The sequence below is a fragment of the Topomyia yanbarensis genome, chromosome 3 (assembly GCF_030247195.1).
Source record: "Topomyia yanbarensis strain Yona2022 chromosome 3, ASM3024719v1, whole genome shotgun sequence".
NCBI classification, from domain to species: Eukaryota; Metazoa; Arthropoda; class Insecta; order Diptera; family Culicidae; genus Topomyia; species Topomyia yanbarensis.
Window position 1 is genome coordinate 420,440,551 of NC_080672.1, and position 26,393 is coordinate 420,466,943.

General features: G+C 41.5%; 1 protein-coding gene across 1 annotated transcript in view; it reads right to left on the minus strand.

The window, feature by feature from the left end:
• Window positions 1-1,752: 1,752 nt before the first annotated feature.
• The window catches only part of LOC131688509 (uncharacterized), a 314,553-nt gene continuing 289,912 nt past the window's right edge, over window positions 1,753-26,393 (minus strand). Inside the window, exons 6-12 of the mRNA XM_058972805.1 lie at window positions 22,064-24,301; window positions 21,885-22,003; window positions 21,681-21,818; window positions 4,493-4,767; window positions 4,335-4,423; window positions 4,108-4,272; window positions 1,753-4,041 (exon numbers count right to left, since the gene is read on the minus strand). Coding sequence (XP_058828788.1) covers window positions 3,854-4,041; window positions 4,108-4,272; window positions 4,335-4,423; window positions 4,493-4,767; window positions 21,681-21,818; window positions 21,885-22,003; window positions 22,064-24,301 — 3,212 coding nt within the window. The 3' untranslated portion in view covers window positions 1,753-3,853. The remainder of the gene's footprint in view (window positions 4,042-4,107; window positions 4,273-4,334; window positions 4,424-4,492; window positions 4,768-21,680; window positions 21,819-21,884; window positions 22,004-22,063; window positions 24,302-26,393) is intronic.

Genomic DNA, 26,393 nt, shown 5'->3' on the forward strand with positions numbered 1-26,393 from the left:
GATCGCAGGTTTGCCGAGTCGGGACATCTGCTTCGGTTCCTCGACCTCGGTAATTATGGCAAAGCCGCATCACACTAGCTTCGCCACATAACATTTATGAGCTACTATTTACTAACGGTGTTGTGCCAAATGGACTCCCACCATGCAAGATATCATTACTAATTTAATTGATTCAATTCGTTAACGGAACATCTTAATATATATTTACCTCGATCGATGGTGTTTTCGAAAGATTTCTTATTATTTTGTCCGGTTTATCACAAGATTTCACCGCTCGAGCTGACAACTGCGTCCTATATGCATCAGTTTGCACCTGAAGAGCATTTGTGGCGTTGGCAACAGAACCTCAGTGACGTCGGATAGTACACCTAAAAGCGATGTCGCATAGCCACATTGGTCAGTGTGCGGTTGACTAATGTGGCTACGCCACATCGCTTTCTGGTGCACTGTCCGACTTCGCTGCCGCTCAGTCGGCTTTAAACTAGCTAAAGCCTCTATGTTTGAGTCAACCGGGCAAACAAGAGGATCACAGGTTTGCTTATAAATCCGGCGACGGGTGGTTCAACGCCTCGTCCAACGGAACCTCAGCGGCTTTGCGCCGCTTCGGATCCGTGGCCTCGGATATGCGGCCAAGCCGCATCACACTAGCTCCGCTGTATAAGCTCACTTGGTATTGTTCAGTTTATCAAACTTTCGGGTCATTCGGGTAAATGACTTTCGGGCGAATATCATTCGGGCGAATGTGATAGTACCCCCCCTGATACCCTTATTCAGCGGATGTGTCAATCGGTGGAGAAGTGGAACGCAGTCTCGGCTGCTACCACCCAGACTGCCTGTAGGCTACAAGTAATCTGGCGAACCGAGCAACAGACGACGGGCACGGCTAACTAGTGATTGGTTAGTTGGAGCGAAAAAGGCCGAGCGCAAAAAAGGGAGTGAATGGTCTGTTCATGCTGAGGCATGTTTGGCGCAGCGACTGGCAACCGCGTAAGGGGTAAACCCAGCCACCCCGAAGCAAGACAGAAGAGCGAGTGTATAGGCGTATAAGTGGACTGCCTCATGCCAAAATGGGAGGGTGGCGTAGCGTAGTATGTTGGGACTTAGCTATCGATGCCTCGTGGCGTGGCAGAGGAGTGAAAGGGTGAGCATCCAAGTCAGTCTCACACGGTATGTTAGAGGTGAGCACAAAAGCACATGTTATGTCAGAAGTGGGGCCTAAGAAAAATGTCCCACATGGGATGCCAGGGGGAGCGACGGGGGTGTAATAGAGTGGTACGATTGAGAGTGAACCAGGTGATAGGGTGAGCATCCAAGTCAGCCTCACATGGTATGTTAGAGGCGAACACACAAGTCAGCCTCGCAAGGAACGAAAAAGGTGAGCACAAAAGTAAGCCTAAGGCGACGTCACCATGAGAGCCCGACACACCCCAGCACACCCCGTGTGGTAGCTTGGCATCTACTAATAGCACGTATACTGGGTAAGTACGTAAATTGTATTCTCCATTGTAAAAAATACAAAATATATGAAAGAATATGGGTGTCCGTGCACGATATTGAATCGTCAACGAATCCGATCGGAAAGGTGGAATTTTGGCTTTAGTGCGCAGTGCTAGGTCGTGTATACGAACGTCCATTTTATCATCATCCATATCCATGTTTGGTGTCATTGCAATTCCAGAAAAAAAAACTATTCGTCTCCACTGTCGTCCAGAACTTCTTTCCATATATAATCCTAGAATAAAACGCCAATCGTACGTATTATTATTTATTTACCTTAATTTTTATGTAAGATTAATCGTTATTAATTACTGGAACTAATCTTAATAATCTTAGGGTTAGCGCAAAACACTTCTCCCCGTCAGTTGTTTCTCTTACTCTGTAGTTGCTTGCAGGTTTTGTGTTACAATTAATAAATATAGGACTTTTTTTCTGATTTGATCTGTTTCTGTACCATTTTTTTCGCAGTCCGCGTCCTCGTATCCCCAAATATGGATTATATTTTGCTTCGCTTTGCTCTTTTAAATTGAATATAATATATGAAAAAGCTATCTACGTTTTTTTGACTGTTCCGTCCATCCATTTCAACCACCATTCGCTGTTCATAAATTTGCTCTTCTACCATTTGCCTTACTATGTATAACTAGCGAATTTTGATTTAAAAAGTTTACCTGTAGAAATAATAGACCAACAAAAGATGACTTTCGTCGGCATTTTAACTGCAACTCTACATGAATTATGAGAATCGAATGGTTTTACTGCGAACTCCGTAGAAAGTTTTGGCTCATTCACGCTAACTGTACCGAAGGTTAGTTCTTTTGTAGTTCGTCATTCACGAGTATTTGCTGCTTCGCCATTGTTTTTTTTTTCGCTTACCCCACGTTTCGAGTATATCGCCTGTGACTCTAAAAATGTGTATTTACTAGCTGGTAGGTAGTAGGTAGGTAGGTAGGTATGTTATGTAGGATTTATTTATGCTTACGACTATCAGTTTGGTAGCTTCAAAATAAAAGATTCCAGGAATCGACAAGAATTAGATTATTCTGATAGATTAGGTAATTTGTATATTTTGTAGAAGTATGTCTTTCAACTATATAAGATTAAGAATGCAAAAAGGATAACGAATCCCCGTTAAACGTGAACTTTCGGACTTGGAGCTAACATATTTACAACGAAGCGAACATTAAATTGCGACGAATAAAATAGAACGATTTAGATTCCTTCAGTGTTTTGGCTACATTATACCGGAGACGGGAGACAAGCGTGTCATCGTCACATCCCCTTTGCTTTTCAAACAAGTTTATCACCATCAATCAGCTTGCAACAATTGACTTAACTAGCTTTCTTCTCAAATCTCTCTACATTCAGCAAAAAACTGAAAGAAGCACTATCTTTGCTCTATGAAGGTTTATATGCATTGTTTAAACTTGGACAAGTAGTGTAATATGCTGCTATGACGTTGCGCAGAGGGGCATCCAGCAAAAGATGTGTCTAGCAAAGGAATGTTTCTAGATCGCCAGCAAAGTTTTTTTCCTTCCTGTTGCTTTTCTGCTGCACACTCATCTGGTAATGTTTACTTGAAATAATCGCAGATTAGCTAAATAGAATGAGTATAAATTATGTGACCGCCTGTCCAAATTCAGTACGAATGTTACTGACTCGATTCGAAAATATCAAAGCCATTGGTTTTTTCAGACGAATTATGGGACAAACATGACTGTTCTCTATCCTAACCGTTTGATTATTGGAATTACTTCTGCACCATCCTTCTACATACTATATGCACACGATGTAACTATCTGACTCTTGATTTCATTTCCTCTAGCAGAGTTTGATTAAAAATAGTTGTGAATTGTTGATTTGCTTGCATTGTTTTCATTCTTTTCCGTTTCTGCTTAAACGCGCTGCTACACTACTAGAGTTAGTTGTAATATTTTTACAAAGGAAATCCTACGATTAAAAATGTTACTGAGGGGTAAAAAAGGTTTTTCACAGAAAAACCTCCGCGCTCGGCTTATGTTGTATATACAATTGTTTGATGCAGTTAGCCGACTGTATTTACATGACATTTACACAAAAAGCACGTTGTAGGCGTGATTTTTTTTGCACCTCATTGTGGTTTGAGAGAAGCCATATTAGAAGTAATATGATATTTACCAAAAAAAAAATTGCTGTGTGTATAATTTTTACAAGCGACAAAACAGGAAAAAAACACTAATAGAAACATTTTTTGTACTTTTCTCCATTTTTAATTGTAATTGCCTTCCACCGTATTCATATGGCCATCCGGGAGACGGCGGGCGGACGTGTGGCTTGAAAACGCCGGCCTGCCTTAAATTTTCATAAAGAATCGCTCTCACAAAATGCCATTGGTGAAGTACTGATAGCTGTCGTACAGTTTGGTCGAGAACGAATTGAGCGAATCCTGCACCAGCTGTTCGACCTTCCGTTCCAGCTCCTGCTCCGTTAGGTTCATGTGGAACCGGTGGCGTAGATTCTTTACCGTGCCCGAGCAACCGTTCTTGAAGCATGGTAGTTGGGATGCTGATAAAAGTGGAAGGGCAGAGTTAATCAATTTGTAACTGGGAAAAGACTCCTGTCGATACTTACTACTTCTCATTATCTCCACGATGTTGATGATGCGATCCATGTGCTTCCGGGCAGCTTTAAGACCTTCGAGCAGCAGGTGCTTGAACTCAAACCACAGCTCCGACGAGGGTCCACCCATGACATCCACGAACTCGGGTGTCAGTTTGAAGGGTGATTGTTCAAAACCTGTAAGCAAAATCATGGTCATATACTACGTTCAAATGAATTTTCGCTATATTCAACCGTACCTAAGTTCTTGGGAGATATGCTCAAGATGAATCCGAAATCGATGTGTATCAGATGGCCATCGGCATGCAGCAAAATGTTTCCATTGTGTCTGTCGAAAATTATAACAATGCATCATTACTAATCGAATAAGACCAAAAAGAAAAAAAAAACAACTCACCGATCCTTAACTTGCAGGAGATAGGAAATCAAGCAGTACGCCGCACACGATTGCATAAAGTTCCGCTGGGCAGCCCGGAACTGGACCGAATCCATATCGCCATACTCGTCCACGAAGTAGTCGCTCAGGCTTTTGTTGCTGTTCTTCTTGATCTGATGTAGCGAAACGGTGTTCAGAATCGGTTCGATCAGACCGGAATCGTTGGACAGGCAGACAATCTTGTACGGCCGTACCCACAGGTCCACGGTTTCTTCCTCCCAGATCAGCTTGAACATCTGCGTGAAAGAGAACGGGGGAGATGAAGTATTAAAAGTGTGTACATGCAATCAATACATCTTACTTTGTCGAAACCATAAAATTGTTGTCTATCAAATAATGAAGTCCCGAAATCCCTCTAAATATGCCTCAAAATTGTTAGTGGTAGTGAATAGAGACAGTCTACGTCATGGTGTTGATGACGTTGACGCTACCATTCGCCGTGGAAACTGTCACACATACGAACACAGAGGCACTTTTCGTTTTGATGCGTGATAGCACCTTCCTATATAAGGACTTTGAATAAGTCAAAAAAATCATAGTAGGCGAGCTCTCGTCTGTGACATGTCGCTTTTTATTTCGCTCTCGGTTTTGTTCCGTGCGTTCTAACAGGAAAAAATGCGTTTTCACATACGGTAATATTGCTTTGTCAGTGAATCGTAACGCGACCCATTAGGTTTTACACCAACCGACATAACCCCACAAAATGAGCCGGATGAACTTTGTTTGACAATTATCGGTGGTTTGTTTACATGGGAGTTACGTGAGTTCGAATGTGACAGATGAACACCCATTGCACTTACACTCACGCAACTGACAAAGTAAACAAACCACCGAGAATTCAATATTAATTCGTCAAAAGGACGAAATTGTTTTTTGTAAACAAACTTGATTCGCTTTTTAGTCTGCTGCAGAGTGGAATTTCATGTAAAATATGCGTTTATGTAAATTTTTACCCTTCGTAGAAGTAATTTCAATTGTTTTCTGCTTTGAAATTATAGTAAATTAAGAGAAACCATCAAAATAAAAGTTTGTTCACAAATCCTATTCGCCCTTTTGCAAATTTAGTATGGAATTGTCAAACATGAACTTACTTCATCATGGGTTTATGCGTGTCATCATCTTGTAGAACTCAATTGTAGCTGGAAAATTTTGTTTAAGTGTGCCCAAGAAATTACCAGTTCCTGCCGTTACTCACAGAAGAGGAAAGGCCAACAAGCGAAAAGTTTTTCAACGAATAGCTGGGTTGCTTCGATAGAATTTCCGGCTTTGGTATTTCCCTATCTACACGCAAAAATAAAACAAATTTAGGTACTTTTGAGTTGTGCGTTGCTTTCGCACTTATTAGTGTTGTCAAAAGCAAAACGAAAGATTCAGTCAGTCGAAGTCTTCCGAGCAGTAAGGTACTTTTGAGTTGTTTGGGGTATACTCAAAATTAGGTAAATTCAACTTAAATTTACGTAAATTAAACTCAAGATTGAGTTATGATTTTTGCCGTAGTTAAATGGAAACTACCTTCAACACGGTTTACCTAATTTTACCTTCCTGCACGATACCACAAGATTGAGTCAAAACTACTCAGTTTTAGGTAATTTTTCGGTGGCGTGTACAGTTGCTGTGTGACGTGCGAACGGCACATTCAACCGAAGTTAAGTACCACTATTATTTTACATTTCCATTCTTGTCTCTTCAATTATCCTGCACTGGGTCCTAGACTCGTACAGAAATGACTTCCCCTGACAATAATTCATCTCAAGGTAGGTAGATCAAAATAAAATAAACTCCTCGGCTCTAGATATAGCCAGGCTCCTCGACCGAGCCTTATGTGACATTCTTCCGGGGCGAAAGTAAAGAGTTTGTCAGTCTATGGCAGATTTCTCGAGTTCTGACGAACTGATATTCGGCCGTGACAGAAATATCGGAATTTCGCCCTGATAAGCTTCGGGTGGAGGTAAATAGTTTGAAGTAGGCAAGTATATTTCTGGCTATGGGTCATTTACAAAGGGTAAATGTGGGGTCATTTCCGACTCGATTTTGAATTATGAGGATCTGTTAATATATGGTCTGTTCTAGGGACACCATGTTTGAGTCAGTAAAGATACTGAAGTGCAAAAGTTTGCATTCAGCATCAATCGCAGCTGACGGGAAGAGGATATATATCAACTCAGACTCCTACAGGGTGACCTTCGCAGAATCTGCTCTACCCAACTACCTTCTCTTTGATAAGGTTCGTTTACCTGTTCGCCTTTTTGTGCCGCGGGTCATGAACTGTGCTAATTGTAAACAACCAGGACACACAGCCTCTCATTGTAGCAATAAAGTTCGCTGCGAGAAATGCGGTGGGAATCATGTGGATGATTCTTATGGAAGAGATGTAGTGAAGCATCTCTACTGTGGGGGAAATGCACATGATCTTCCGACATGTCCCGCGCACAAACAGCGCGAGGAGAAACTGAAGCGTCCCCTTCAGAGACACTCAAGCGATCTTTTGCAAAAATGCTAAAGATAGCTGCGCAATCGGTCTCTTCGAATACAACTACTTGTCTAGTGACGAATGCAACTCTGATGAACTTCGAGAGAGTACATCTTCTACTGTGCCAAGAAGCAATAAAAAAGATGGCACATTTCCTCTTCAAAGCTTCGTTATAAAGACCTGAAAGTGTCTCCTGAAGATCCTCCGCTCGAGGAAGCACTGGTGCAAAGCCGAAGCAAGTAGCTCCTGGTCTCACAAACCTAAGCTCAGAAAAGGAGTTCCCAGCATTTCCAGGAACATCAAAAAAAACAAGTGTTCTCATATCTCAGCCAGCAAAAGAAACCAGCGCTCGCTTAATACAACTATTTCTAACCCTCTTAAAAGCATCCTGCTAAGCTTTCTCCCCACAGGAAAACCATTTTTGATGTATTTGACTGCAAAATGGTTCCTCCTTTCAACGATTGTATTCTTCGACGGCTAATTCATCAAACGAGGTCACAGATTTGACACCAGACATTGCGCACTCTCGCGGGCGTCCTCCCAATTCATGGTGAAATAAAGCGTGCTCAGACGTACACGCGGAGAAGGCCGCTGCGTATAAGACCTTCCGGGACGACGGGCTGCCAGCTAGCTACCGACAGTACGCGATATCGGAAACGCGCATGAAGAGTTTGATAGCCGTAGCCACTGGCGCCGGTTCGTTGACAGGCTAACGAGAGAAACATCGATGAGCACTCTTTGGAGTACGGCCCGGCGCTAACGAAACTGAAACAGTACTATACTGCCCATAAACGCAAAGAGTCCCATGTGGATTTTTGTCGAAAATGAGTTATCCGTTGGATTGTATTCTGTATCACCACTGAATCACACTGCACAAATAAGATTACCTGGTTTGTTCAGAAAATATCAAAAAAAATAATATCAAAAGATAGTTGTCCCATCCATTTGGCTCAATGGATGGGACAATCTTGAACAGCGTTTTTCTCGGCTTGCTGTTTTTCAACATGGGACTCTTATGCTGTTATGGGCAGTATACGAGAACGTGGAATATTTAAACCGTTGGATATTCGATTTTGCCAACAAGGTTTGTCCGGATTCCGCTTCAGTACAGAAAACCGCGTCGCATCCCCTCACGATAACGCGAACGAAACACCGTTTTCGATGGTGGAGTTCTCACTTGCTCTCTTGTCATGTAACAATAAAGCCCCAGGGCCAGAGAAAATCATTGTTTAGGAATCTGCCAGACTCTGTCAAGAGACGCTTGTTGAATTTATTTAATAAGTTTCTTGAGGGTAATATTGTCCCTCATGACTGGAGAAAAGTGAAGGTCATCGTCATCCAAAAACCAGGAAAACCATCCTCCGACCACAACTTGTATCGACCGATTGCGACGCTGTCCTGTATCCGAAAGTTGTTCGAGAAAATGATTTTATTTCGTCTCGACAACTGGGTTGAAGCAAATGGCTTACTGTCAGATACACAATTTGGTTTCCGCAAAGGCAAAGGCACGAGCGATTGTCTTGCGTTTCTCTCCGCAGAAATTCAAATGGCTTATGCTGGCAAAGAGCAGATGGCATTAGTTTTCCTAGATATAAAGGGGGCTTTCGATTCAGTTTCTATGAAAATTCTTTCTGAGAAGCTGCACCAGCATGGTCTTTCGCCGACTGTAAACAACATTTTGCTAAACTTGCTGTCTCAAAAACATATGCATTTTTCGCATGGTGATCCATCGACATCACGATTTAGCTACATGGGCCTTCCCCTGGGCTCATGCCTAAGCCCCCTTCTCTATAACTTTTACGTGAATGACATTGACGAATGTCTTGTCAATTCCTGCACGCTAAGGTAGCTTGCAGATGACGGTGTGGTCTCTATTATAGGACCCAAAGCCGTCGATCTGCAAGGACCACTGCAAGATACCTTGGACAATTTGCCTGCTTGGGCGCTCCAGCTGGGTATCGAGTTCTCCACCGAGAAAACCGAACCAGTCGTATTTTCAAGAAAGCGTGAACCAGCGCAGGTTTCAACTTTCAAATATCTCGGGGTCTGGTTCGATTATACAGGAACCTGGGGTTATCACATAAGATATCTGATACAGAAGTGCCAATAAGGGTTCAACTTTCTACGTACAATAATCGGAACATGACCTCATCAGGTTGTACCAAACAGCGATATTGTCGATGATGGAGTACGGGAGTTTCTGCTTTCGCTCCACCGCGAACGTACACTTCATCAAACTGGAGCGAATCCAATATCGTTGCTTGCGCATTCCTTTGGGTGCATGCAATCGACTCATACGATGAGTGTAGAAGTGCTGGCGGTTGTCCTTTCACTGAAAAATCGATTAATGATTATATGAATTAAGAAGAGAGTAGTGAGCGTGGAAATTTACCAAACTTCACTCGCATTTATCGTTGAGTCCGATGCTATGACAGAGCATAAAGCTTTCTGTCATTAGCCGTTAAAAATTAGCTGTGAATTCTGAACTTTGGTTCGTTCTGGCACTTGTTATCCCGTTGTTTCGGTTTTGTCGGTGCAGTTGGATGTAAAATTTCGCTTCTCCGGCTAGGCACAAAGAATCTAAAAATAGCAGCCACTCTCGCTGTGGAGAATAGCTTGTGGAGAGTCAAACAAGCATTGCTCTCCATAGCTAACAGCAGCGGAATCTCCTGAAAACACACTGAAGTGTCTTCCGGGATACTTTGTGAGGAGCTAAGAATTCGATAATTCGTGGAGATAAGCAAGCCGAGTTATCATTGGCGGTCACTTCAACTCACGCTATGTTCGCCTGAGAGCTAGAATCAGCGAAACGGAAAGTTAGTTATAAAGGAGATCATAAATCAAAGTTTCATGTTGCAGCTCAATGACGGAACATCAACTTACACTGCATTGAAACAAAATTTTCGCTAGCTATCATCTTGTGTTCGCTAAACTTGTTAAATTCCATAGAATTGACTGTACTGGACATAGACAATCACAGAAAATGTTTGGAAATAGTAGTGGAGTTTCTTCATATATCACGCACTGGATGCAATGCTTAGTAACCAACATCTGTGGTCATCACTAAGTGAAGTCGAGATAAGGAAACTGACCGTCTGCGGATGTCCTCAAGGTGGTGTGCTGTCACCACTTGCATGGAACTCAAACCCAAACATATGCAGTGGATCTACACAACAATTGTTGTGCCAATACTGGCATACGGGTTCCTTGTGTAATGGACGAAGTCGCGACAAGCCAATCAAAGTTAAACCATCTTTAGAGGATCTAGAGGCATTCTTGAACATAAAACCACTATGTGTTTCTGAAATGCGTATACTTTCTTAAGGTTACTAGACTCTGGAACAGTAACCCAATAGATCGTACAACTAGCCACACAATACTGTGGCCCCAAATGGCTACTTGGGATGAGTATAAATTTCCTTTAGAAACTTTCGAAGAATGCAAAAAAACAATTATCTTTGCCGACCAAGCATCTTCGGAGCTCTTCTCGGATACACACATCGGATGCAACGATCTAAACTAGACTACCAACAGGGTTGTTCAGCGTAACTACTATTTTGGACATGGGTGGGTATGATATGCTGTAGGCTCGGCAACCAGATGTAGCGGCAGAGATCATTAGAGTTATTCACAACATGTGGCAAAGAGGTTGCTAGCGGAACAGCTTGAAAAATATCAAGGTCGTCCCAATCCATAAACCAGGACGCGACCAAACGTCTGAGAAAAGACCGAGTTCGTTAGTACTACCAATACAGCAGTTTTGGAACGACTACAGGAAATACTCTATCGTGGAGATGTTCCTTTGGGTTCAGAAAGGGAATGCCAATCAACACAAGCATATCATTCGTAATGAACTGGATTAAAGAAAGCGAAAGAAACAACATGGTGACAGCATTTGACAGACAGGTTAGCGGAGATACAAGCTAGCATATGTGTAATATAAGATTCCATCATTTAGATTTTCCTAAGAAAACCAAACTACAACGCCCTCTACGAGAAAAAATAGAAGTAAATTTTCGCAGATTACGCAACGAGGTCGGGAAGGCCATAGAGGAAGCTAAAACTCAAAGCTGGAGAGCGTTTCCAGTAGAGATTTACCCTGAAACACCTGCCACAGAGTTATGGAAGAGAATAAATGCACTATACGGTAATGAAGAAAAACCGGATTCTCCATAGAAGTGAACGGAAACACCACCACCGACTAGAGATGGTCGGGTTCGGGTTTCTAGACCCGAAACCCGGACCCGACCCGAACCCGACGGGTTTCGGGTCGGGTTCGGGTTCTATAAATTTAAGCTTCTCGGGTTCGGGTCGGGTTCCGGGTTTTCAAATTTGAAATTCTCGGGCTCGGGTCGGGTCCGGGTTTTTAAAATTTTGAACTTTTGGGCTCGGGTCGGGTTCGGGTTTTCAAATTAGAAATTGTCGGGGTCGGGTCGGGTTCGGGTTTTGAACAAAACTACCCAACCATTTCTTGACGCTGTTTGCGTCTATGTACAAAACCCAGTCTCTTTTTATACTTCGTGATACGAATGGAAGACCTTTAAATCGCTAGAATTCGTCGCATTTTATTTTTTAAAAGAATATTCATGAGAGAGCATTCAACAATACGTGTTTCATATCTTGAATCTCTGCGATTTATTTTTCATGATAATTAGTAATAAATCAAACTATGTTGCGTTTCGGCTTCGCCTCATCAGAAACCGACACTAACACATTGTCGGAATAGATTAGCGCCGGCTTGACGCAAATCCCTTAAAACTAAAACACACTATGTGTTTCAATCAAACGACTGATCCAACGTGATGTCCCGTTCGAGCAGAAGTTCTGTTTATGCCGATGAGACACAAGTGAAGCCGAAACTTGTCTTGGCTTAGCAGGCCTATGCGAAAGCACTATGCTATATTTCACCCTAAGGAGGAAAATTTGGTAAAACCAAAATTTCTCACTAGGGTGAAAATGTGTTAGTGTCGGTTTCTGATGAGGCGAAGCCGAAACGCAACATAGTATGAAATAAGGATTTGTGCCCTCCTGTACAAAGACTGGTTTTTACCAACAAATTTTCACCCTAGTGAGAAATTTTGGTTTTACCAAATTTTCCTCCTTAGGGTGAAATATAGCATAGTGCTTTCGCATAGGCCTGCTAAGCCAAGACAAGTTTCGCCTTCACTTGTGTCTCATCGGCATAAACAGAACTTCTGCTCGAACGGGACATCACGTTGGATCAGTCGTTTGATTGAAACACATAGTGTGTTTTAGTTTTAAGGGATTTGCGTCAAGCCGGCGCTAATCTATTCCGACAATGTGTTAGTGTCGGTTTCTGATGAGGCGAAGCCGAAATGCAACATAGTATGAAATAAGGATTTGTGCCCTCCTGTACAAAGACTGGTTTTTACCAACAAATTTTCACCCTAGTGAGAAATTTTGGTTTTACCAAATTTTCCTCCTTAGGGTGAAATATAGCATAGTAATAAATCAAGTTAATAGGAATTTATCGGAAAATAGAGGTTCAACTTTCTGTTTCAAAATATTCATTTCGACAGGTATTTTAAAACCGATACGTAGGCTGCAGTCTGAGTAAACGCGTAAAACTCGGCTGAAGTGTACAGCAAATTGTATCTAAAGCGACTAGAAATCTACGGGAAGTAGAAATAATATACACCAATCTATTGATCCGCTCCTGATTGGTCGTATTGACAGAGAGATGGTAGTATGGTGGCTACATATTGAATAATAATTGTCCACTAACCCTACAACGGTTTCATGACTTTTGACGTAGGACTACGTCTTTGTTTTCGATATGGGGGTGCACTCTGCAAATTCTACAAAAATGGCATGTAACGAAAAGTGGTCCAATTTTAAACGCATATAATTCAGCCATCTCACGATAAATTTTCAAATTTTTTGCGCAAATCGCCCCGAAATACTTCTAAGAATAGATTCCAATAGATAAACCCAAAGATTTTTGATATCATAGCATTAAAAAAATTAAATAATATACAACCTTGTCAAAATATCGCGCATTAACACACAGAAGATAGCGCTTCCCAAGCCCTGTACGACGGATTGGTGTACCTAGTGCGCAACGCTTCTATGAATGACGTCATCATCGACTATTTAAACGGACTTGGCCAGACACGCTCAGTTCCCTGTTGAACGGCTGGCGAAGCAGATCACTGCGCTGTGTTTTTTACAGCCAGTGTAGCTGTGCTAGAAGTCCGTTACACTGGCTGTGGAGGGACGCTACCCTGTGTCGTCCAACAGGCGATCGCTTCCTAAATGCCGCTGTAATGTTGCCAGTAAATTTGTGGTTTAACTAGCACATGTATTTGCTATTTGCGCTTGAAATTAAGTAATGTAGTGGTAGTAATAAGCTTCCATTTTGGTTTAAACGCAAGGACAGTTTTTAAAACGGATTTGATTAATTAGTTTAGCTCATCTAAGCAATTTTATCAATTCTGTAATTTAAAAGGAATTTAACGAAACTTGGTGAATTTGGCCCCACTTGCAACTGGTATAATCAACCTGCACAAAGTGTTGCATAACGCAGGGCTGTTTTTTGGAACAAAATGTGTTATCATTCAGCCCTTCGCTATGCAAAATCACGATATTATGACAGATGGGCTAAGCGCGGCCGTTCCTTTCAATTGGGAAAGGCCGCGTGGAATTTTGGTGAAATGCGGTAATAGTGTCGTGGTGGTACTAGTTGTCTCTTTCGCTCTACACATCATCATCAGCGTTGACTCATTTTGCATTGTATGCTTGGGCTTGGGTTCAATGTTTGGCGCGAGTGTGCTGGTAGGTAGGAGAACTGGCAGTAAAATGAACACGTTAAGCAAAGTCATTATTTTCTAATGAGATATTACAATCACCTTATGTTTCTTGTTAGACATGTTTTGTACATATCTGGTAAAAATACTTCGTCATAAACACATTTTTTCAAACATGATTCTTGATTTCTAAACATGTCCGAAAATGAGACATGTTTATAGCGAGTGGGTAAAATGAACATGTGGCGGTGGTAAATGAACAGCTTCTGGTGACCTGCAAAATGTCCTGTATGTATGCAATGCGCAGCGTTGGAAAACATTTTCCGATCAATGCTAATATCCCAACAAATCATGAGCTTTGCATACACACAGGGCATTTTGCAGGCAAAAAAAAAATGTCACGGAAGAATTGAATTTTCATGACGTAATATTAAACATTTTACAATCCTGTGGCATCGAAACACATCTACAAACTTGGGGTTATCCATGGGTGTTTGAACTTTTAGGATCTGTTTGAGAGCAACTAGAAAGCTTGTTCTCTACATAAGATGTGATTATATTGTCTAAAATTTGATTTTTCTTCACCGGCCGGGTGTTTTTTACCACACTAAGTACTAAGAAAATAAATATTTTACATTAAGTAGTATAGTCCTACGTCTACAGTTCGTGCAACCCCATAAGGCTGCCCCTTGTAGTTTTTCTCTAAGTAACCGGTTTTTTTGGGATACATTCGTACCCCAGAACTACAGTCGCTCTAATATGCCTAATTTTTATTAAATTTATAATTAAATTGGATAGTTTTATTCTAAAACATAAAATTTTACACAAGTTTCTCGCTTACTATGTATCGATGTTTTGCTTTTAAAAAAGATATAATGTTTTCGGGATTATGTACACATGACAAAACATTTACGTAAACGGTTTTGTACTTTAACAAACTTTAAGCGGGTACTGTTAAGTTGGTCAAATGCAACAAATAGGTTGTACCTGCTTAATGGAAGTTTAATAATAATAAAATTGATTGATGATAAAGATTGCTTGCAGTTAAAATAAACTGTGGCGGAATAACAATGAGTGCAAATAGCTCTGGGGTACAAATGTACCCCACAAAACCATTCTAGGGATAAGATTTGCCAATGTATATTTTAAACGAAAATATTAAATAAAATGATAATTAAATTTCAATGCAGCACGATTTATATTTTTGGCATAGTTGCGATCCACGAGATGCATTTCAACCATTGACTAAAAAGGGCGTTGTATCCGGGGACGATTTACCAATTCCCATATATTCAAATCACAAATTTGGTGGTACTGCTGTGGCCAATTACAATAGCTAATTTAATACATGTGATAAATCATATAAAACTGCCTTGCAGGAATGGTTTTTGATACAAAATTAGAAATTTTGATTAGGTACGGGCAAGGTAGTTTGAAACTATCACCATTAAGTTTTTTGCTTCCCCATGAGTTAGCCACCGATTTATTCTACTTTCCGGTTAAGATATCGACGATTTGTAAGTTTCTCATAACATTACAAATTCGACGTTCAATAATAGCAAATAAAAATGCGGATTCTACTCGCCAGTGATTCGTTTTGCCATAGGCAGATATAACTCAACGCGTATGGTGCTACTTCAAATTCGAGTGATTCTACTACTCTAAGATGAGCTAGGGTGTCTAAAATTAAAAATCTTCGAAATCTTTGGAGGATTCTCCGTACTAGCAAGTTGGGTTCGGATCGGGTTTCTCAAATTAAAAATTTTCGGGTTCGGGTCGGGTTCGTGTTTTCAAATTTTAAAATGCTCGGGGTCGGATCGGGTTCGGGTTTTATAAAATTTTCATTCTCGGGTACGGGTCGGGTCCGGGTTTTCTAATTTTAAAATTTTCGGGCTCGGGTCGGGTGCGGGTTCTTCAAATTTTTTAATGTCGGGCTCGGGTCGGGTTCGGGTTTTTCAATTTTCAAGCTCTCGGGTTCGGGTCGGGTTCGGGTTCGAAAAAATTGAAACCCGACCATCTCTACCACCGACCCAGACTTACTCGCTCAAAAGATGGGAGAACACTTTGCTTCAATATCCTCCGAAACAGTTCTCTCAGCAAAATTCCTACCCAGAAAGCGAAAGACAGAGTTGAAAATAACCTCTTTTTTCGGCTGACACGGAAGCCGAGTACAACAAGCCGTTCACATGAACCGATCTGGCAACGAGCAAAAGTAAATCCACCGGTATCGACGAAGTTTGCTACCCGATGTTAACAAGTACTCCACCGCCCGTTCAAAGAGCGCTACTGAGCATCTTCAATGAAATCTGGGTAAGGTAAGGAATGGTAAGGTATTCCCGCAGTCATGGACGACGGCGCTAGTAGTCCTCATTCCGAAACTCTGCGATCCACCAACGATTTTCAGTCCATCAATCTCCTGTCGTGCATTGGTAAAACAATGGAATGGATGGTAAACCAAAGATTGATTACGTACTTGGAAGAAAATTAACTGCTGAACCGGTTCTATCACAATCCCCCGAATGACGTTCGACTGAAAGTCATTTACCAGAATTGACCATTTACCCGAATGTCATTAACCAGAATGAACCATTTATCCAAATGCCATGAACCCGAAAAGACCACTTGCCCGAATACCGCATTACCTCAAACAAAATATAAAACCAAATCCAACAGAAGGTAACTTTATGCCTATAAGACCAGTTACCATTGCTTCAATTCCAATAAAACCAAATAATAATACTAATGTCCTACAAACAAGCATGCTTCTATAGCCATTCTCTGAGGTTATGTTGCTTTGGTCAGTTCATGAAATGTCGGATATTGAATCGATGTTTCGCAGTTTTACAAACGAAGAATTGCATATCGAACAATGTATCAGTGTCATTAAAAATCAAACATCACCATGCGCCCATCTTAATCACACTATATATCAACGCCGCCATTACGAGTTCGGAAACCACGTGGAATCAGAAAACTATTAGCGACATCATTATCATCCCAATCTTTTAAACCACCGCCAGTTAAATCTCAAAAGAAGTTTCAAGCCCAGAAAACAGTTTTGAGCATAAACCCTAATGAATTCTGCATAATTCCCGTCACCAACTCTGGGTATTGATTGGGATTGCTGTGATTTCTCGGTTGCTGTCGGCTGAGAGCAAAAGTTCACTCCACCACCTCCGATATCTTTGGAACAAGATTCGTTCGCGGCATCAACATCAACAGCCGTTTGCCAGAAACATAAGAGTTGATTCCTTCTTTCAAACATGAGCAGTTCTTTGAATTTGTATACCAAATAGCTCTCGCAAATAAACTGGGGATCCATTCGTTTGCCCGGTTGACTCAAACTTAGGGGCTGAATCCTTCTTTCAAACATGAGCAGCCGTTTGAATCTGTGTGCCAAATAGGTTCGCAGGTGAACTGGTGATCCGCTCATTTGCCCGGTTAACTAAAACATATGGGTTGATTCCTTCTTTCAAGAGCTGTTCTTTGAATCTATGTTCAAACTATTGATTTTTCGTTTGCCCGGCGTACTCTAACTTGGGGTTTGATTCCTTCTTTCAAACATTTATATGAATCTGTACTGAAATCAAAACGAATGCGCAATGTGACAAAAACTTTTTAAGTGCCATAAAACCATTGACCTTTATTCGAAACGAGCTTTAAGCCAAATATCTTTCAAAGCATAGAATATTCACTTAGACCAATGGTCTTAGGTCAAATGGCCAACAACCATGGTCGACTTTGCTCGGAACGTTTTACATACAATACAAGCGGGACCAACAGCTAAAAAATCTAAAGAGCTCACGAAAAGACCTAAAACTGGAGACACTAGTTAAATCATACAAACTAGATGATAGAATTCACCGTTTAACAGGTATATCTTTAGTGTTAATTGCTTCTTAGAATTAAATGTAAACTTAAATAAAAATTGTATTTCAGTATAAAAAAATCGATTCGTTTTTCGGGTGAATGGGATTTGGGCAAATGACATTCGGGTTTATGTGACATTCGGCCAAATGTCATTCGGGTAAATGGCTTTCGGGCGAATGTCATTCGGGCAAATGTGATAGAATCGGTGGACATCGCTAAGGCGTACAACACAGTGCGGGGAGAAGGAGTAACTGCGAGAATGGAGAGTAAAGCGAATATCTGAAAGATAGATCATTCAGGGACTGCGTAGTGGGAACGCAGTCTGAAAAATGCACCGAAGAAAGCGGAGCACCACAAGAATCCGTACTAACCGTCACGTTCTTCCTAGTGAGCATAAATTCCATCTTCGCAACGCTACCAAAAGGAATACGCATACTTGTTTACGCGGACGACATAATCATAATCGTAACTGGGATGCGACTAAAAAGATTACAAATCAAGCTATAAGCAGCAGTCAACGCAGTAGGAAGGTGGGCCGATTCGATAAGCTTCAACAGTCGCCATCAAATGCGCCATATTACACTACTACAACTATTGGCACCTGACCACCGGCAGACCTGTTAAATTACCAATAGCAATATCCCATCGGAAGGAGCCAAGAATTCTTGGGATAGTCATTGACCGTTCAATACTCCCGTCAGCCCGAAAAAAGCTGCTAAAGGCGAAATCAACTGGTGAGAACCATCGGCACGAGACACATGAGATGGAACAGGGGGACTGCAATAACGATTAGCAACGCGATTATATTTAGCATTGGCTTAAACCGCGAAGGACTCAGCCAAATCTTTGCCCCTTGATATAACAAAACGATCGGAGCAGCGTCGAACCAAGTACACCAGCGGAAACAGCATGCATGGAAGCCGGAGTACTTCCTTTCAGATGGGCAATGGCAAGAGTGATACCTAAGCGATTTCTGGGGTGGATGGAACGTACATAAGGAAGAGACGGTGTTTAGCTAACGAAGTATATTGGGAATTCACCGGAGAGAGAGTTAACAGGCGGCAGTGGAACGCGAAACCCGTAGAATTCGACCCGATTCGCGCAGGAGATTCCCCCAACAAAAACAGATCAGAACACCAACGTTTAATCGAAAGTACCGAACCCACAACAAAATGTACACAGACGGATCAAAAACAGAAGAACTAGGAGTAGGATTAAGCGGAGAGGGCATCAGACTCTCCTATAGGCAACCCGCGACATGCTCTGCATTCTCGGAGGAAGCCGCAGCGATTTCGTTGACAATAACCAACAATGCGGAGAGTACACCAACAGTAATTTTCACTGACTCCCTGTCGGTAATGAAAGCTTTGAAAAGCGGCCGAAAGAAGCACCCGTTCCTGCAAACAGTCGGAAACAGTAGCAATATGCGAACCACGATCTGCTCGGTACCAGGACACTGTTAAGCAACTTCAATCAGCACTGGAGCAGACAACAAACCGGACACTTACAAAAGATCAAAGACACACTTCAAGCATGGACCGACAGGGTTGACAGATTGGAACAACGAGCGCTATCCCGACAGAGAATCGTACACATCAAAATAATACACGCGCATACAATTTCGCGGGTCGACCCACAGTGTGAAGCATGTGCGGTAAGGAATTCTGTTGAACACCTCTTATTAAACTGCAGATAGAAGGGACACTTTATCCAACGAACTAGACAGGAAAGAAACGCTAATCACCTTCTTATAGGACGCCAACCTTCTCAAGGACCAATAAAAAGTAAAAGGAAACAACCCGAAAATGTCAAACACTACTCGGAAGGAAGACAGGAGGACCGGAAACATGACGATCAGGGAACGGAGACGATTAAAACTACAAGAAGAACCAAACGATTTCAAGCACAACGAAATGACATGTACATATACGAACAAGTGAAACCAGCGAATGACCTAAGTGGTTAAAGCTGAAATAAACATACATACATTAGGGTGGCACAAATTTTAGAATTCAGTAGAACCGATTTAAAACTACTCGCTATACGACCTCATTCAACCATGCAAAATGTTGATTTGATAGGTTGCACTATATTTTAGCACAAGTGGTTTAAAGTTTGTATGTGATTTAACATGGATAAACGATCCACATTATTCAATATTTCGTAGACACGTTCCTATGTATTCTAAAAATATGTGCTATGCTAATTTCGGTAGATATGAGTACCGTGTACAACTTTCCCGAAGAGTGTAATAGGCTGTGACTTCTGGTTCAAAAGTTATTCTTTATACTGTGCTTAATTGTCTACATCGTTGGTGAAAATTGAATTTATCTGGATACTCTGGCTGATACTTCAATCAAGTTAACCGTGATATGCTAGTCATAAACCGGATTAGGCAGCTATCAACATAGGCGGATTTATAGTTCAGATGCGAGCGTCATAAATAGACAGTCTGAAGGACATGAGTTCGGTTCTAAATTTTAATATTTAATTATTTTTTTTGCTGCCTGTAAAGCGGGAACGTTATTATGTAGAATTGTTAGTTTCAAATAAAGTAATAAGGGAAATCGTAACCGTTATTTCTGAGTGTTGTTTTATTTTAGTAAATTTATGTTCTAACGTTATATTCACGAAGCTACTCTAATCTTAATCCCTGGATAATTCGTTAAGTTTTGGTTAAAATCAAATCGTGCTTCATGGCCGGATTATAGTGGCGTATAGTGGCAAATATTGCCCGGCTTACTCAATTAACCTTAAGTTTACGGGGTACTCTATAGCAGTTCCAGTTCCAGCTCCACATGGATATGGTGAACATCGGTTGAGCTTCAAAATAACGGGAATCTTGCCCGCTTCTGGCTCGTTTCAATTTTAATTTGCTCAATGTATATTATTGTACAAAAAAAATTACATAAAAATAATTCTATTACACAATTCGATCCCAAGTCCTTTAGATCACATGTTTCGGACGACACCATCTGGACTATATTTCTGCTTTGCACCAACAGTAAAACTGGTGATCACAACAAATATGTCAAGGTTCACTTGATTGAAGGTTCAGATCGCCGGGTAGCCAGAGACAGTACAATTTTCATAACCTTCAGGGCAACGAAAGTTTAATTTTGCAATAACTCATGAACCAGTTGTCATAGCTATGAACTGTCTTTAGAAGAAGTTGTTCTACTTGACTGAATCTATAGAATGTAGCATACAATGTATTTTTCAGGTGCACCTAGCGGCATATTTATGAATTTAATGAAAATGTATTATTTTCTCATAGTAAACTCCATACAAACTTAGAATCATTTGTGCTAAAACATGCTCCAACAGATTTGATTCAGATTTGGCGTAGGAGGTCGTTGAAGAATTACGAATTTTTCTAACTTGGTTCTGCGGTATTTAATTTTTTTCATACATCCTCGTGCCACCCTAACATACATACATGTTCTATCGGATTCCCTATCTACATTAGACCGACTTACGATTATAAAGCATCGACGGAACAACCAAACTTCGAGCTATGGTTAATTCAACTCCGACAGTCATCCAAGGACTGATTTCAGGTAAACCATCTTTTTTACTACACTTTATTTATTCAGTATTTATAATATTCCGGTTGAACACGCAGACTTTCCGAAGACAGTGGTTATAACACCTTTTGGCTTCCGAAAGCCGTTCGAACTCTTCATTGCCAGTAAAAAACTCGATTATGTGCGATCAAGAGAACGACCCGCAGTTGAAGATATTGCTTATAGGTGTAACAGCCTTTGAAAGGTTGTCGTTATCTGCTGATCATTTCATCTACAGAAAAGTCAGTGAAATAGAGAGCAATAACAGTCGATATGGGCAACACATGAAGCGAAGAGCAGAAATATAAAAAAGTAATAAAATATTACGAAAACGAATTTTATTTTTGATTGTCCCCGTGTTAGATTCCCACAAAAGGAATATTTTTCCAGTCCAGCAAACATTTTTTGCAGAAGTTCGAACAAGAAAACGTAGATAGGTTCCACAGAGAAGGGCCCAACAGTAATATCAAACTTACCTCCAACAATTGCGTCGCCATTAGCTCCTGTCGCAAATCGTCGCCACACTTGACGATTGCCGAAAGTAGCCGCCAATTTGGCAAGTGACCGTAGGGCGAGCTCTCACGGATCTGTTTCTCCTTTTCGTGCCAGGGTTCCTGTTCAATTGCAACCAATGTTATTTCCTGAAACTTCATCTATGCAATAGACATGACAAAACGTACCTTCAGAATGGCAGCCGAAGGATCATCCGGATCAAAGCTGAATGGTTTTGTGTTCTCAGAGTTCAAGTTGGCACATTGGCGATTTCGCTCTTCGTCTACGTTGAAGAGAACTGGGGCTCCTGAAAGGTACATTTTGAATTACTTCTCCGTAAACGACTCACTACAATAAAGTTACTCACCATGATCCCGCGAATCATAGGAATCCATCGAAATCTGTGAAATAGCGTCCCGCTCGGACAGGGTCTTGTGTAGATTCAGGTATTGCGCCGTTATTTCGTCATCTTCCGCCGACCACACGTCATCATCCGTCAAGCTATAGTCGCACATTCCTCCTAGCATTCCCCACGTTAAACTAGGTGTCGACAATTCTCCCGACGAACAATCAGATATCTTCGAATCTCGCTGGTTAGGATCCGCTGTCCCGTTCGGTTTGTTTCCGCTGTCCAAACGTTCCTCACTCTTGGTATGCCTCAGCGTGGGCATCAGTTTCGGAATGACGGGGGACGTGTAAATGTCGTTCACCTCGACAACCTCCACGTAGATAATGTAGGGAGTTTTATCCTTAGAATTAAGGACAGCCGTTTTCTCTTCAGTTATCCGTACCACGTGATGTGGTGTCTCGGAATGTAGTGGAAGCCAAACACGCGCTGGAAGATTCTTGTTAATCAAGTTGAGGAGTATTCGTAGTCGGGCTGTTTTCTCGATTTTGGTCTGCAGAACGGTCAACATTCGACCGATGTCGATTAGAGATTTCATAAACTCCTTCTGTGGGACTAACTTCGGGGCTCCACAATAGCATACGGTCTGTTGTCCGAGCAGATCATTCACCGCGCCACGAACGGATTCGAAGCATAAACAACCATTGTCGAAGGCGCGTCCGCTGCTTAGATCCCCGAGACTAAGAGGTCTGGAAGGGGCCGGAAAGACGATAGGATTTAGCGTTAGTGATCCCATCAGACCGGTTGCATCCGATTGGGATCGATGATGAGTCTTTTTCGACGCATCCATCACAGAATCCATCGGTGGCCTGAGGTTTTGCTTTCGTTCGCGCCTTGGATACAATTCTCTTAGCAGTGTCAAATGCTTCCGAGTGGAATTGTTTCCCTTGCCCATGTTGAAGTTGTAGGCTTCTAGCAACCAAATACACCGCAGGGAAAAATCTACGGACTGTCGACATCGGTAGACAAGATAAGGATCCAGCACTTCAGACAGTTCCTCGATCTGCATGTACATAATAATCAGCTGTGGGATGTACAGGTCGACTTCGACGTCGGGGAAGCTGAAAATTTTGTTGCCAATAAAACTAAGGACGCCTGGTTCTGTGGAGTAAAACAGGTAATGGACGGCAAAGTGTATGTTGAAAACCGGCGATTCGAAAAACCTCAGCAGACCACTTTGGCCCCGTTCGTCTGTGATGTGAGGTTCGATGATTTTCTTCGGATTGGGGCATGTCGCTACGGCTATTCCTGGTGCTTTTAGTGAACTGGTGGACGACGATTTCGAAAGACTCTTGAAGCCGATCTTTGGCGACGGTTGCACATCCGGGGACAGCAGATTGTTTGTGTTACTACTACCGCCGCTACTACTGCTACTGTTGTTGGCGTTTGATCCAGTTGAACTGCAACCGGCGTTGTTGGTTTCCTTGGTCTTCGTTCGCGATCGTAAAACATTAAATTCGCGCTTCTTGGAAATTTCCGTCGGTGATTTGACCTTTTCCTCTTCCTTCTCCTTATTTTTTGCACTCTTCTTCTCGTGATTATCGATGATGCTTTGCGCCGTTCGAAAAATGGCATTTTTGGTGGCGCCGAAAAAGTTCCGAAATATGATTTCGTTCTTTTGATCACTTTTTTGGCTACTGGTACTTGGCACAACAGAATTCGTACTGGTCGTCGCTGAAACATCCTTCGTCTCAGCCAACGGCGTTGTCAAATCACCATCATCCAGGATGGTCTTGTCTTCACCCACAACGGGTGTAATTGCGTCAATTTCATCCTCACCGGTCGCCTCATCGCCACCGTCCGTCAGATCATCCTCGTACTCGATAGGAACGCAAATCTTCTCCATCATGATGGCGGCCTTGTTCATGTTTTGCTCACGATAGCGAATCTTATCGCTAACGATGCCATCGGTGGATGATGTCGATCCACTACCGCTACCAACCTCGACAGATTTCGCGCTACGGTTGTCCTTTTCCTTCATACTGCCGCTATTGCTTGCACCCGCCGAACCGGACAGTGTTAGCGGATAGAAGCACAGATCGGCTTGTAGCATCCGGTACTCTTCGTCCATCGAGGTTGTCTCGAGGATTTCGATGCACTCCTCTTCGGAGGGGTCGATTTCACCCGAGTCGAGGCTTTCCCGTGAGCGGCGAATCCGTGTCAGTGAGGTGTGGTCTGGTTCCGAGCCGCAAATGATGCCTGGTCAAGAGAGAGGGAGCAAAAGAAAATCGTTAGGCTTTGGTGTTTTGTTGCTGATGGATTGATTAAAACGATCGTTAGAATGGTCACTGGCGGCTCCAGAGGGAGACACGAGAGGACACGTGTCCCCTTTATTCAACCAGAAAGTTTTCCAGTAGAGCGTGTGTATTAGACTGGTTCAATTTTTGACTTTTAGCTCCACCAGGCTTTTCTGATTCCTTTGATGGTCCTTAGTAATTGTGCAAATTTTGGTACCGATTGGTTGTGTCTACGGACCCTCCAAAAATTTCAAAGTTTATATGGAAGTTTGTATGGAAAATCGGTTAACATTGAAAAAAATCTTAAAAAATCACCTTATCAATCAATTAATCAGAACACTATATATTTCTAAAGGTAATCTTCTACTGAACACATTCGTGGAACATTAAAAGTTTATGAAAATTCGCTGAGAAAAGTTATTAACTAAAGAAGCAGCATGATTTCAAAACAAGTGGATTTTATTATTAATCATAGCAACCCTGTTTGAATCGGTATTTTTGCATTTTTTAAAAGTTCTAAGTAACCCGCGTGGACTGTCATTTGAGAGATTAATTTATATATTTTAATTTTTAGATTTTCTGCTATGAACAGTCAAAGTTGACCATAAAGGTAACCCCAGTACTAGCTGGCATTCAAAAGGGGGATAACCCCATATTGTATCTTATAGAAGTTCGAGTGTTCTCTTTCGTTTTCCGAGGATTTAAAAAAATAGTCTATCGATTCGCCATCTGTAAATTTTATGACGATGTAGCTCACGTATCGGTGAACTCGATATAATACTTTGCTATATAAAAACACGTGGAATCAATTATTATCTTTCGCTATTGAGATATGATGTCTTCTGAAAAGTTTGCTGTATGGCACCTAGCGCTTTATTTGATTGCACCATACTAGTTTGGAATTCAGTCGCTAGAGCGGCACTGTTATCGACTTTTTAGAAAAGCTAGATTAAAATGTTGTGTCTTCAAGAAAGTTGTACGTCTTATCACTTTAAATATATCTTCTGAAGGTGCAAACTTTTTAGGTCCTGTGTGGTTCGAGATATAGCAATTTTAGTTAAAAATACAACTTACAAATTATGTTTTAAAAAATGTGTCATATTTCAAAACTTGTAGCACCTACAAAGTTAGTATCTTCTGAAGATATACTTATAATTACCTGATATACAAATTTGTAGTAGACACCATTTTTCTAACTCATTCCATTAAAAAGATGATAAGAGCCGCCCTATCGATTGAATGTTGAGCTATGTAACTATCAAATAAAGTGCTAAATGATTTGTAACAATTTTGCCAAAGACACCATTACTCTGAAACGAAAGATAAGGAAAGGACGTGGGAATTGTGGGTTGCCCCCTTTTTGGCGCAAGATACCCCAATTACGAATATGCACCGAGTGCGAGAACAATTCGCACAGGGCAAAAAGTGTCAAAACTAGTGATGATGAGAGTGAGAAAGAGAAACGAACCTGTGTGTGCGCACATCGTGTACGTACATGGGGTTCGGTTGTGCTGGCGAACATGTGCACTTGTTTAGGTATGAAATGTGGGTTCAATATGAGCACAGAACCAGAGCGAACATTGTGTACTCTGTTGAATTGGGAAGACTGCATGTAATGATCTTATTTTTTTAGACAACATGAGTCAATGGACTACTAATAAAATAATGTATTTCTACGATAAAAACAATGTTAATTTGGAAATGCAGAAGTTCTTCTCATATCCTGTAAAAATGAATGTGTGTTGGCCCCTTTTGGACGCAAGCGATTCAATTGGTTGTACATAACAGTAGCGGCCAAAAAATTCGTCTTTTCGCAAAAAAGGTCTTTCACCAATATTTTCATTACCTAAATAGTTATCCCGTCATTATTCCCATCCCTGCATTACCTATGCGAAAATTTCCCCGTTGGGTTTTGACGCGATATTGATACCCAAAACCACACACAAAAAAGGGTGAGAAGTGAAAACCTTTTTCCCCACATTACGGGCCGTCGTTCCCCGATGCGGGGCCTTTCTTTCAACCCCTCAAACAAAAACCGAAAAAGTAAGGCAACA